The sequence below is a fragment of the Thermobia domestica genome, chromosome 9 (genome assembly GCF_964235325.1).
Source record: "Thermobia domestica chromosome 9, izTheDome1.hap1.1, whole genome shotgun sequence".
NCBI classification, from domain to species: domain Eukaryota; kingdom Metazoa; phylum Arthropoda; class Insecta; order Zygentoma; family Lepismatidae; genus Thermobia; species Thermobia domestica.
Window position 1 is genome coordinate 7,997,274 of NC_137462.1, and position 14,304 is coordinate 8,011,577.

At 38.8% G+C, this 14,304-nt stretch overlaps 1 protein-coding gene across 4 annotated transcripts in view; it reads right to left on the bottom strand.

Moving 5' to 3' along the window:
• Nucleotides 1-2,289: 2,289 nt before the first annotated feature.
• Nucleotides 2,290-14,304, bottom strand: part of LOC145694382 (uncharacterized) — a 104,217-nt gene continuing 92,202 nt past the window's right edge. For 3 of the 4 annotated variants that reach the window (XM_081770554.1, XM_081770552.1, XM_081770553.1), the window contains exon 2: nt 2,290-2,498. In XM_081770554.1, the coding sequence (XP_081626680.1) occupies nt 2,474-2,498 (25 nt within the window). In that variant the 3' untranslated portion in view covers nt 2,290-2,473. Of the gene's footprint in view, nt 2,499-12,515; nt 13,277-14,304 lie in introns of those variants that run through there. The other variant, XR_014132998.1, reaches the window with a different exon arrangement.

The window sequence follows — 14,304 nt, forward strand, 5'->3', positions numbered from 1 at the left end:
TCATAGCAGATGGTCGTTATTTTCTTCACCGAGTATCATCGATAATATAATTCCGTTCGAGTTTCTTTGTCTTTTATCTGAGAGAACCTGGCATCACTGAGTACAAACTCAAGTTGCCTAAGTCAAGTGCTCTAGTAGTGTGACAATGAATATTTTTCTCTTGTAGTGTGAAGTTGAGTGATTTTTAAAGTTATATTTTTCTATTTTTTAGTCCATAAATCAGCCCCGCAACTACAGGGGGGCTAGAAGGGCCTGCCCCCATAAACTTTCATGGCTCCTCCCGACCTCAATACTAAATGCTATTATTAATACAAAAAATACAATTTAGATATTTGTAAGATAATTTTTAATGGCTTACCCCCCCTCCAAACTTCTGTGTCTGGTTTCTGGTCTGTTATATTTTCAATTCTTTTAGGTAATAAAGATGCCAGCCTTAGTAATGACTAATGAAATTAATAATGTAATAACGAATATCCTTCGCCTCGCACACCATTATTGCTCACTCCACTTGAGACTGCTCGCATACACATTTGCTTAAATATGACTATTCCCACCTAGAGCAATCATTTTCAGATTTCGATGAAGAAATTCATGAGTCCAGTAGATTACCTTCGAGAGAAAAATTGAGTGTCCCGTCTCGTAAAGTACACCTATTGGAAGAGAAGTCTCGTGTTACATCTCTTCACTAAAATTTTGTTTCGTATCGCCTTGTGGGCAATCCCACAGTTCAGTATTTTTTGAGCTACTTACGGTCAAACATAAGTAAATATAACATGCATTGGCGTTTTATTAGATTAGTTTAGTAAAGTAGGTGTGCGTAATTTCGCCACCCACAATTATTTCGAAAGTCTCATAATTGGCGAGTCAAAGGAGCCATTATTTAGACAGGAAGTGTGTGCTACCTACATCGAAATACTTAATTAGGGATAGGAACTAAACAGTCACTTTCAGTTGTTGTGATGCTGATCTAATAATATTATAAGAATATAATTCTTCCAATTGTGGCGTATATTGCAAGTTTGTCTGTAAAGCACTAAAATATAGTACAAACCCTCTGTAAATAATTAGAGAGCCTCGCATTTGATTTTAATGTTTTCAGCTGATTCAAGTTATTTGATCCACCTTGGTTTCCTTTTCTTTTCTTTCTTTCTTTTTTTTCTTTTTTTTCTTTTCTTTTTTTTTTTTTTTTAGTATTTCAATAAACTTATCACTACTTTCAGAAGCCATCTTAACGGTCTAGACATCCTTTCTTTGTTGGAAAGAGTCAAGAGTAACAGAAAGAATGACTTGTTTGTTAATGTAATGGCTAATACGTTAATATTGATTTTAAAATAATTTGAAATAATTACTTCTATTATTTCAATTATAACATTGAGTTAAAACTGTCAAGTTTATATGAAATCCTACGTGAACTACAAAATATTTAAATAATCCGCTCGCAGATTATACATTAGTTTAGAGGTCACGGTTTCTCAGTGGTAGAGCCTTCACCTCTGGTGCATGGGATCCTTGGTTCGATCGCAGCTGGTGCCAAGTGATCCTTGTGGTGGACAAACACCGTGGGTGTGGGTTTTCTCGGAGTTGTTCTGTTTCCTTTAACTTTCTTCATTCATTTCTCATCATCACCGTCTCCATTAGCTTAGCCGACATAATCGTGGGACGTAAAACTTAAATATTTCATTTCATTTTATATATTAATTTAACATCAGACAATTATTGAGTTGAGTTGATTTTGAGTTCAACGTTCTGTTTAGCAGCGAGGCTATATGAGAGGGAACCTACTGATTAACGTGGATTCCGAACCACATGAGCTTCCGCCGAGAATCGATCCCGGATATCATGCAATTATAAACCGAAGCTAAGAGACTACGGTGATGGTGATAAAGGCTGAAATGGTGGGATGAAGAAAGTAGGAGGAAACGGGAAAACCGGAAAAAAACCCACATCCACAGTGTTTGTCCATCATAAAGGCCAATCTGCGCAATTGCGCTGGGTCTGGAGAGGTGAGAACTCCACCACTGACCCAGCGCAGTGCTAGGTAATATTGCAGTGACCTGGCAAAATTGACTACACCTTATCTGGCAATTTCACCACATGCGAAGTTCTAACTTGTATGTTGAAAAGGTATTAGTTGTTGGTCTATAGAACAAACAGTTTTTGTTACAGGTACTGGAAATAGGATTTTACAGCAATTTTTTAGAGCTTTGCGTGGCGAAATTGCGCACACCTACCTTATCTTTAAATGGTTATTAAGCAAATATTTCTTGTTCCTTACAAAGAAAATAACAATTGTAACAATTATTATGATTTATTCATTATCAGGAAAGTAAACGTCCATATGGATAAAATATATTCTCTGAATATTAACAATATAATATTTTAAAAATGTGTTTTCAGGCACGCAATGTTCTTTTGTATGTATAAAAACTGCATTGCTGTGGAAAGTCATGGATCCGCTTCATTCAACTCAACTTCACTTGCGCTTGGAGAAGATGTCACTGCAAGAAAGAAAACAGGAAGAACAATAATTAATAACAATATTATTGCTGTTATTTGCAGAAATAATTATGAACCAGTTATAATTATCAATGTAATTAGAGATGCGCACGAGACGAGTCGAGACAGGATTTTCCTGACAAAATTCGAGTCGAGGCACGGCTCTTCCAATAGTAAAATATACATTTTTCGAGTCGAGACGTCACTTTTACAGCACATTTTTGAGACGAGACAGCTACAAATCTTGTCTCGTGCGCATCCCTAAATGTAATACAATAAAGTGCTAGATAAGTCATGTTGTGCTCATTAAAGATCCTTTCTGCCAAAATCCTCCTAGTTTATGTATAAGAGGAAGATATAAAAAGTTTCTCGCTTAACGCGAAAAACAAAAGAACTGAACAAAAATCCTTCGTAATAATAAATTCAAACATTTTTATCTAGTGCAAAAATGAAATGAAATCTCTATGTTCCACGATTATGCCAACTAGGCTAAAGGAGACGGTGATGATGAGTAATGAATGAAATGGTGGAATGAAGAATGTGGAAGGAAACGAGAGAATCCCGAGAAAACTCACGCACAAGGTGTTTGTCCACCACAAAGCTCACTTGGCGCGAGCTAGGATCGAACTAGGAACCCCATGCACCAGAAGTGAACGCTCTACCACTGAGCCACTGCGGCTTTACTAGTGCAGTTCACCAAAGCAGATGTTTCTCGACGGGAGATCATGTGGTTCGAATCTCGCGTTAACTTTATTACCTCGTCTCATGTACACTCGCTGCTGAAAGAGACGCTCAAATCAAATTAAATGAACTCAATTCAAGCAAATGGGAGGCTGAAATGGTATTTGGCGGCGGGCATTCAGAGCACAAAAGAATGAAGTCAATTACAGAGACTGAGAAAACGAGATCTAATGTTTGTGCGGTACGTTTATCTATGGAAAAGTTAACACTTGTTTACATTATAACAGTTATTTACAATAACATTTACGAAATGAAGGCAGCTCAGATATATGCCCAAAATGACCAAAAAAGTGGACTTGATTCCCTTGTGCGCTCAACGTGTCATTTATGAGTAAATAATGCCTCATGGAAGGCCTTACTATAGCGCTATGAAGATATGGGTTATAGGCTTCAAGAGAAGTTCCACACACAGCTCACAGATGACGAGAAGAACCCTAAAACAGGGGTAGCGGGGAAAGGTCAACGACACGGTCAAGTCCATTTTCGGTTTTTGAGGTGTGGTCTATACTTAGATGTCGTCTGCTACTCCGGGTAGTTATCAGTGTGCTATTCCGTGGTGTCATTTGAAACCCCCGTGCGAAAAGTGGGCAAGCCCATACCTACGTCACACTATTTCTGCTAGGGTTCTTCTCGTCATCTGTGAGCTGTACATACAGGTCATTCAGGAAAACCAAAATCCACGGTTACCCTTGAAAACGCCAGCTGAGGCATAAACTGGTCTGTGCATAATTGAAATCCTAGCCTCCAACGTATAGCGCTCTTTTGTATTCTTTCTTTTTCTTTTTAGAGAATTTTAAAATTTTGCTTAAAAATTTAATGGCATTGTCGTAATTTTACTGAAGCTAACACAATCAATATATAGGCCTATGACAAAATTGTGTGAAGTTGCATTTAATTCAATTACTTTCTAACCACTAGAAACTCAAACTTTCTAATATATTTCGTAGTTTCATACTAGTGGGAAAAATTTATCAAATATTATGAAAATGTGTAATAATAATAAAAAAAAAGGAAGGCGTGCTTATATATATTTTGTGTGCCTTTTATGCATACACCCACTTAGTTTACTTTATAGTCTTCTGCGTTAAATTTAATATATATAGTTTTATCATTATTTTTTGTACACTCATGTCCAAAATTATTGTCGCATATCTATAACTGTCTTCTTGTAAGAATATAATTTTGCAGGGTACTTTTAATACGGATACTATGTGTATAATCGGGAAATGTATATTTGCGGTAAATTTCATAGGGAAAAATTTATAAATACGAGAATTATATTGAGTAAAATAAAATGTGGCTAAATGGACAAGCAAATTTTATTTTCGTTTTATTGTTCTTATTTACTGCTTTTTTGACATGAAATTTCTCACACACACGTGTCTTGCTAATTATATACATACTAACATTATACGAAATATCGGGCGAATTCGTTATCAAATTATATTCCTAGAACAACATCTTTATAAACATGCGACAATAATTTTGGACATGAGTGTACGTAAGTATTGTATTGATATTTTGAAAGTTAAACGCTATATTACGAACAATTTAGAATGATTATAGTTTACATAGTTCATATTCTTCAATAACCTTGCATTTATGTTGTTATTGTTTATACAAATAAGTTATTTGGATAACTTCCAACTCGATATATGGTTAGCATAAGCGCTTTGGACAACGAAGAAGATCCGGTTCTATTCCCGGTGGGAACTCTTGTGGTTCCGATTCCGTATTAAGCTCTAGGTCTCATCTAGCCTTGGTGCTGAACAGGACGCTCAACTACAAACCAACCAATCAAATTGGAGATACCTCGAAGCAAAGTAGCAGTTTGTTATTGTATTGTTTTTATTGTTGTTGGCAATAAATAAATAAATATACTATGTGAAAAATGTGCGATCGTGGATGCAGAAGTTTAAAGGACTAACGGTGTGCGATAAGAACCCAAACTGCTCCGATCATTGGCAAGCAGGAAAGACAAGATTGCGGGAGTAGAAGTTGTTAGGAGAATCACCGATTAGATGTGCATGATATCTTCTTTAGACTTAGTGGGGGGGTGAGCAGTGGCTCAGTGGTAGAGTGTTCACCTTCGGTGCTTGGGGTCCCTGGTTCGATCCCAGCTCGCGCCGTGTGGACCTTGTGGTGGACAAACACCGTGCTCGTGGGTTTTCTCGGGGTTCTCCCGTTTCCTCCCACTTTCTTCATTCCATCATTTCACTCATCTCTCATAACCACCGTCTCCTTTAGACTAACCGGCATAATCGTGGGACGTAAAACTCAAAGATTCCATTTCATTTCTTTTCTTTAGACAGCATTTGCAAGGGATCTGTTGAGCAGTGGCGTGCTGTGGAAAATCACCGCCCGGAGTGAGAGTATATGACGCCTTCCCCCCGGTACATAAGAGTGAGGTCGACAGACCAGCCGATATGCGCCACCATGCTTGGCGCGAACCGTAAAAAAAATTCAAACATAAATCCTGGTTTTCCTTGATTTTTTAGCAATTTTTATTACTTTTTCCTTCCATTTTATATATAGGGTGGCCCAAAAGTAGGTATACAGTACCGTACTGATCAGTTCATTGCTTTTTTTATATAATTTATTATTGTTATCCAGCAGGTGGACTTAGTTCCTTTATTATTTGTTCTTAATGTGTTTTTACTTAGGGGTCAATGCAGGGGTGTATACCTACTTTTGGGACACCCTGTATATCTTCTTTTACCTTCCGAATTTTGTGCCCTCTTATTCGGTGCCTAGGGCTGTTGCCCACTCCCCCCCGGTACGGTACTGCTGTTGAGGTTGAGGTATGTCAATCAATGTTAACACTTGAAGACGCCATGGACGGTATTTGCTTTTCGTCAATTGTCACAATAATGGAATGAAACATGGGTACCATTTTTCAATCCTGAAACGAAACTGAATGGTCACATAGGATTTCTTTTTCAACTCCAAGAATAATCAAAAGAAAACTGGGATGTAATAATAATAATAATAATAATAATAATAATAATAATAATAATAATAATAATAATAATAATAATAATAATAATAATAACCAATGGTGTGTCTTTGCGAGCCTGAACCTGCTCTAATGGCATCTATTAGCGATTGGGGTATCTATGTCCATCCTAGCAACGAAATATGGTCATCAAATTGCGTTGTCTATAAATAGGGGTACCAGGAGCTTCCTAAACCTAGTGACTGTCATCTTTTATTCACGCTACTGTACAATTTGCCTCACAGTGCTCGGTGGATGCCGAAAATCGGAGTGCACTGGCCAGGAATCGAACTAAGGACCATTGGGTCTTGTGCCCAACGCTCTAACCACTACATTACGAAACTCCTTAATTCTGTGTTACATAATTTTAATATAAATCAAATTTAATTTAAAGCAAATAATAATAAACGATTGTAAACATAGTAGAAAGGATCGCGTGAAATATATGAATGGGATATGGATATCCATCGTTAAAGTTACCGTTACCCGTGCAGGTATTAACGAATTGACTGCATTAATGAACTCGGTCGAGATAATTGTAGTAAGAAAAACTACATATCCTTTTATTATAGGCAACCAACAATTCTCTGTTACTGTTTAGGTTGCATAGAAGCTGAGGAATGTTATATATTTAAACGGGATATGAGCAGCCACCGTTAAAGTCACCTTTACCCGTGGATAACAAACTCCAGTTACGAACTCAGTCGAGATAATTGCATAAGAAAAGCTATATATCCTTGTATCATAGACAACCAGCAATACTTTGCTGTAGTTCAGGTTGCATAGAAGCTAGGGAATGTTATAAATTTTAAACGAACAGAAAATAGATATTTAACTTTTCACACACCTTGATCCACATTTTACACATTGACCAGCTCAAATACGTCATCTCAATACATTCTATGAGCATGCAATGGACAGCTAAAATGAAATGAAATCTTTCAGTGTAACGTCCCATGACTATCTCCTTTAGACTCAGTGAGACGGATTATTAACGCAAGTGGAAGGTGATGGAATCATTGGTGGAATGAGAATGTGGGGGAAATGGGAATATCCCCCCCAAAACTACGGACATGATGTTGTCTACCATAAACTTACTTGTTCGAGGATCGAACTATGGACCCCATGCACCGAAGGTAACCACTCTACCACTGAGCAACCATGCTCACCATTGACAGGTATAAAAATTTCCTAAACTAGTAAATATGGCTGCTTTGTGAACGTCCATTGAATACCCATTGAATCATTAGAAGCAGTGATGGTTTCAAACGATGTCCCTCGGGTCCCGCTAGTTGCTCCATAGGAAGTTAAATTAGTAACCTCGTTGAGCACGATCGGGGATTTGCACCAGAATTCCTAGGGGAAGGGAAATTCCCCACGGTGCACCTCGTGAAATCATTACGGATGAAAAGTTTGCTATTGGTTCTGATATACAGTGTGTAGTCAGCAGCAGTGGCGGATCCAGGGGAGCGATCGCCTCCCCCAGAAGAGGAATTTTTTTTTTTTAAATTTTATATAGTATATAAATAAAACCCTCCCAGAGTTTGAAACCGTTAAAAGTAGTTCTAAGTAGCAGTATGACAACTCACCGTCCCCTCCAGAAGTCGGTCCTGGATCCGCCCCTGGTCAGCAGACACTTTAATTTACTGAACAAAGAACAGCATTTAGATAATCTCTAGTAATGACTGTTATATGTTAATGGTGCACAATACAGTACAAGAAAGTATAGTCTTTGAAATTAAAAAATATAAATTTACACTGAAACTTGGGGTGATTCGCTCCTGACTTCCAACAAGAGAGGGGCTCGTTCGGCGACAAATGAGCTCCATACAGTGTATGCCCATTTCCCCAAGTCTCGAACGCAGATCCCCAAATATATCTTTGTCATCCCCAAATTTGCTATTCTCCAGTTTTATTACACCATTTTCAATTAAAACTTGTCCCCATAAGTATATTCACGGCCGGAACCTACGCCCCAAAACTCGCCACTCTGCACCCTTGTATACATATTAAATCCACGCAAATATATTTCTTAACGACACATCTGCAGTGATGGCCCTTTAGGAAAGTCATATTCGTAAAAACTAAAGTTTCATCGTTTCAAATCAAGGAAAGGAAATAATAATTCTTGTATACAAAAATTAGAACACGTACATTGTCTTCCCTCACTTTGAAGCTACAAAAATTGAGTTTTCACCGGTCTGACTTTTCCTCAAGAGCCGCCTCTGACAAATTATCCATAACAACTGAAAAAAGGAGAGACAAATCGAAGATGCTCCTTCGAATCTAAAGTTTTCCCTCCATAGCCCCGTTTCTCGTTTTCGATGATCCCGAAACAAGATTCCTGGAGACACAACGGCGTAACTACAATGGAACGAGTGGAGCAGTTGCTCCAGGGCGCACAGTAAAAGGGCACAAGGGCGAAAAACAAAGAATACGGAAAACTGTTCCTTATGCAAAGAACGTTTGAAAAAATGTCAAAAGGTACGCTATGACTATTAGCAGTTAATTGGCAACAGCCGATAACGGGAACGGATCCAGGAATTTTTGAGGGGGACACAGGTCTGAAAAATAAACTTGAGACATCGATATTTGGTTCGCTAACTAAAAATATAGACTGCAGTGCTTCATAATACGTATTTATCTCCGCCCTTCTGTAGGAAGCATTGAGGAAAATCATGTTCAACACGAGAGAATCCAAGATTACTATGAAGTGGAAGGAAACGCATACATTATTTGCAATGAGCGGAGAACACACTCAGAATCTTTCTTTTGAGAGAATTTTTTTCACAACCTTTTAACAAGCGCTTCATTAGGAACTAATGGCGATATTAGGACTATCTTCACTACAATGTTTGTCTAGCTAGCTGCCTAGTGAAAGTTATAGCCTCCCCTTGACGCTCACGTATACACGGGATAAAATGGGTTCAATCCTACTTTACACTGGGTAAAACTGGAAAATATGGTTTAGCCACTCCCTTGATCATATCCTGGATCCGCCCCTATATATATATATATATATATATATATATATTGCGTGGGGCAGGGGCGGGTATGAGTAAATCGATGATTGATCGATCCAGGGCGTAGTAAAACTAGTTACGTCACTGTGGAGACACTACTGACAACAAATGTGTAATGATATTGAAACCAGCGCAGTAACTTGAAGTACTGATTGCAAATTTTCATGCCATTCTCTTCGTTATTAGGTACACATCATGCCATTAAGGCACCATGAAAACAGGTATGAAGGGAATGTAAAAGTTAAAAAAAAAATTAGAACAGAGGTGATAAAAATCAGTTATCTTTCAGCAGCCCTCTAGGTATAGACTCCGGGTTACATGCACAGGACCGACACGGTGTAGGGCCGACACGGCATAGGATCGACACGGCGTAGGATCGACACGGCATAGGATCGACACGGCACAGAACCGAAACGGCATTGGATCGACACGGCACAGAACCGAAACGGCACAGGATCGACACGGCATAGGATCGACAGGAGAAGTTTCATACGATCGAAATAATAAAAAATACATTATTTTATAATTACGCAATATTAAGTAACAATTATTTTCTTAAGGATATATAGGAGAGAACTGTCATAGATCGAAACGGCATAGGAACGAAACGGCGTAGGATCGACACGGCATAGGACCGAAACGGCACAGGACCGAAACAGGTTTCTGAGCTGAATTGTCGGTCGTATGCCGTGTCGATCCTGTGCCGCATCCCCTAGACTCCTACTCAGCAAGTCAGTATTGGCTGAGTGGTTATTGTTTTAGCTGTAGGTTCACGTTCCGTATAGCCTTGTTGCTGGAAAGGAACATTACATTCAAGGCAAAACAAATTTTATTTTAACGGAAACTGAGATAAACAAATACATATAACTTTGTTTCACTACTTTTTTGCAACCAAACCAGTTGAAAACATTCTACAGCATTTATAGGTGAGTGACAGTCAGGGGCTTCATTTAGAGAGGAAAGGACCTAAGTTATCCCTTTTTCTCTAAGTTTTACATATACATACACATTTTCGTGAATAGTACATGTAAAACTCATGAATCAATATCGATGGAAAATGTTGTCCTCCTCTCCCCTTCCAAAGCACAACCTGAAATAAAGCTCGATGCAAGTAAACTGTTGTGAAAACAAGGTTTTCATTTGACCGTTAATGTACTTCCAATAGATATACGTACTATATATTAAATGCTCAACGGAATCCGATTCAGTTGGAGATTATTTATTTATTTATTTATTCATATTTTCTGCCCTGACCTAAACGAGGCCATGAGGAATGAAATATAATAATGAAATGAGGTTGCCAGATTTTGTGAGAGAAAAACTGGAACACCAATCTCAGCATATATATATATATATATGAACACCAGCTGAGATTGGTGTTCCAGTTTTTCTCTCACAAAATCTGGCAACCTCATTTCATATATATATCACGCTTCTTACTTATTTGGTCAGAATCAATTAATTACCTGTCTTTTCCAGGTTAGTACTCACAATTTTCCAGTTCATAATGAAAATTAAATGAAATCTTTAAGTTTTACGTCCCACGGTTATGCCGGTTAGGCTAAAGGACACGGTGATGATGAGAGATGAGTGAAATGGTGGGATGAAGAAAGTGGGAGGAAACGGGAGAACCCCGAGAAAACCCACGGGCACGGTGTTTGTCCACCACAAAGTCCACACGGCGAGAGCTGGGATCGCACCAGAGACCCCAAGTACCAGAGGTGAACGCTCTACCACTGAGCCACCGCACCCCCAATTTTCCAGTTCATTCTACATACAGTTAACATAAATGAAATCCCACAAACAGGGACGGGCTTCTGGGAGGAGGGCGGTCGGTAGTAATACTGCTACTTACAGCCACTTTTAAGAGCTCCAAAAATTTTTTAGATGGGTTTGTTTATTTATAAAATAAGATAGTTTCCTCTTCTGGGGGGCGGGCGATCGCGCCCCCTGGATCCACCCCTACGCACAAAGGATGTATAAAGAATGTGACTGAAAAGGTAACATAAGGAGAGCTGCCTTGTCTCCTTTATTCCGAATTCCGATTTTTTGTGTTTCACGGGCTGTAAATATTGCGCCAATTGCGACATACTCTTTCATTTATGATTGAAGAGAGAATTTTTTTGTTTGTTGCGTCATCATTTGAGTCAGAAATACTATCTTTCGGTTTTAGGTGAGACATACTAGTTCTTGCGGGTTGATTTTTTTTTTCAATCTGAAGAACGAAAGCGGGACAAACAGATGTCCCGAAAGCCTTTTTCGGGACAGTTAATTCTTTCATTGAAAACCGGGACTGTCCCGGTGTCCCGGAAAACCGGGACGTCTGGCAACCCTATCCTCCTGAAACCCTGTATATTGCATGCAATACAATTTTTAAATACCTTTCTTTATTAAGAAAATTGTTGGAAAGGTCAGATTCCGTGGTATTGTGTTCAGTACATAGCAGGCTTACTGTACTGAACACAATACCACGGAATCTAACCTTTCCAACAATTTTCTTAATAAAGAAAGGCATTTAAAAATTGTATTGCATGCAATACGCAGGGCCTCAGAAAGCTATGAAAGGACAATACGTAACACACATGCCCTGAACGGGATTTGAATTCGCGACAGATAGATCTTGGGATTCGCCATTCTAATACCTTGGACCAGTAGTTCCCCAACGTTGTATCGCGCAGCTTTATATAATGTGTCGCGAATTTTTAGAGTTTAAAAATCAAGAAGCATTAAATAAATAATTAAAACCAATTCTGTCAGAATATACCAGTAAAAAATTAAATGAAATTTTTGAGTTTTACGTCCATGGTTATGCCGGTTAGGCTAAAGGAGACGGTGATTATAAGAAATGGTGGAATGAAGTGGGAGGAAACGGGAGAACCCCGAGAAAACCCACGCCCACGGTGTTAGTCCAAAGTTCACTTGGCGGGAGCAGGGTTTGACCCGGTACCCCATCCACCAGAGGTGAACGCTCTACCACTGAGCCACCGCGGCCGCTATACGAGTCAATGCTTCAAGCAGCACTAAGAATACTCAGCATTACACTCAGTCACTATTTCATGGAAACTTATAATCTTTTACTATTATAGTTTATAATATTATTAATTAAAAAGTAAAGTGAGCGTTAATTATAGTATGCCGTCAGTCAAAAAAGGTTGGAAACCACTACCGTAGATCGCTCAACCCGTCTCAGACGGCGAAGCTACGTGGGGGTGTCTATGAAAGGATCATAGAAGAAAACATCCTACAGGAGAAGCGCTTACCTGTGCTATTATCTTCTCCCAAATCTATAAATTCGTCTGGTCTTCGTAACTCTTGCAGGGTGTGACCAACAGGAAAACATGTCCGCTTTAGGAGACAACTTTGTCAACAGTGCTTGAGAGGAGGTTCTCGAGAGAACAAACTTCCGTCGTTGGGATTTTGTAAATTTTGAGTTCCAAAACTCTGTCCAATAGTTATCACTCCTTTTGGCATTGTTGAGAGCCGAAAGAATCACTACAATCAGCACTAATAACACTATTAACATCAAAGAGACATCCATTGCTGGAATGAACACTGTTTGAGCTTCACATGAGGAAGGAAACGTGTCTGTCTAAGTCTCTCGTTAGCACTCCTTTGAGGCAAATTAAGATTTATCAACGGCAGTCTGTGAATAAGCCAAGTGGAGCAGAGTTAATGGTTTGTGTACTCAGTGACTCAATGTTTAGTTATTAAGCAAACTCCCCCACCCCCACTTGTGGTTGATAGATACATATTGCACTTGCTGTACAGTACTTATCAACACTTTAATGCGTCAACGGAAACGCTCGCTTATGGATGACGTTTTGTGCCTATAACGGGAAGGAAACACATATCTATGACGTCACTACAGATTTGCTATTACAGGTGAGGTGTGTCCCTGCGTCGTTCGCTGCGTGTCTCCTGGTAATTTACAGTCTCACAAATTGTCTGTTGTGGGAAGTGAGGCATAAATATTGTTTGCAAAACAGTCCTCATCACTGTGTCACAGGTGTCTTTTCCTCCCTTCCCCTTCTGATTCAAGAAAGACGTTCCTTACTTTGGATTCATTTAGGAAGGGGGAAAATCTGACTAAATGAAAAGAAGACATATACCTTGTATACATACAATGGAGCTATTTACATAACAATATTGCCAGCTAGTTCAGTACATATCATACTTAACGCATTTAAATTATTCCTTAACCAGTGTTCGAAATGAAAAAAAAAAAATGGTATGGTTTATGGTTTATAACGATTTTGACTCGACATACGGGCTATCTAAATGTTGAAAGACAGTGAGGGTATGTTGTCTACCTATTTACATAATGTCTGAAAATCATTGGAGAGCTTCTCTGCAGTTACGGGGGGGGGGGGGGGCATGGATGGAGAGACTTTGAACCCCTTATGTTGTATTAGAGGCAATTATGCACGAAAATGTTCAAAAACCGAATTTTTATATTAACAATTTCCTGCGGGAAAACTCCCGGATCCCCAACTCGACTCAGGAATATTCCAAACCCCTGGAAGATCCGCTCCACAGCAGACAACCTCTAAATTTGTCCATGCTCAAAACACGACATTTATATACATAAGAAGACAGACACATATATAAGAAAGAAACAATTCAATATGGGACATCAAAATACAAACTAGATGAACTTCTTTGAACACACCTAATCTTAAAAATAAACGGTGGGGAAAAGATAATAAAAATGACGGTGTTGTCAACTTAGAAACAGGGGCGGATCAAGAACGGACTTCTGGGGGGGGGCGGTGGGTTATAATACTTAGAGCTACTTTTAAGAGCTCTAAACTCTGGGATGGGTTTTATTTATATATAAGATTAAGAAAAGTTTCCTCTTCTGAGGGGGGAAACCGCCCCGATCGCCCCTTGGATCCGCCACTGCTTAGAAATTATTTCTACGTAAGAAATAAAATCTTTTTTACGTGCAAAGCTATTCGTCAATTACTGCATATAAAAATGGATTTATTAAAGGTATTTAGCATCTACTCTCCAGTGACGGTATGTCTTGATTACTAAAAACCAAAGGCG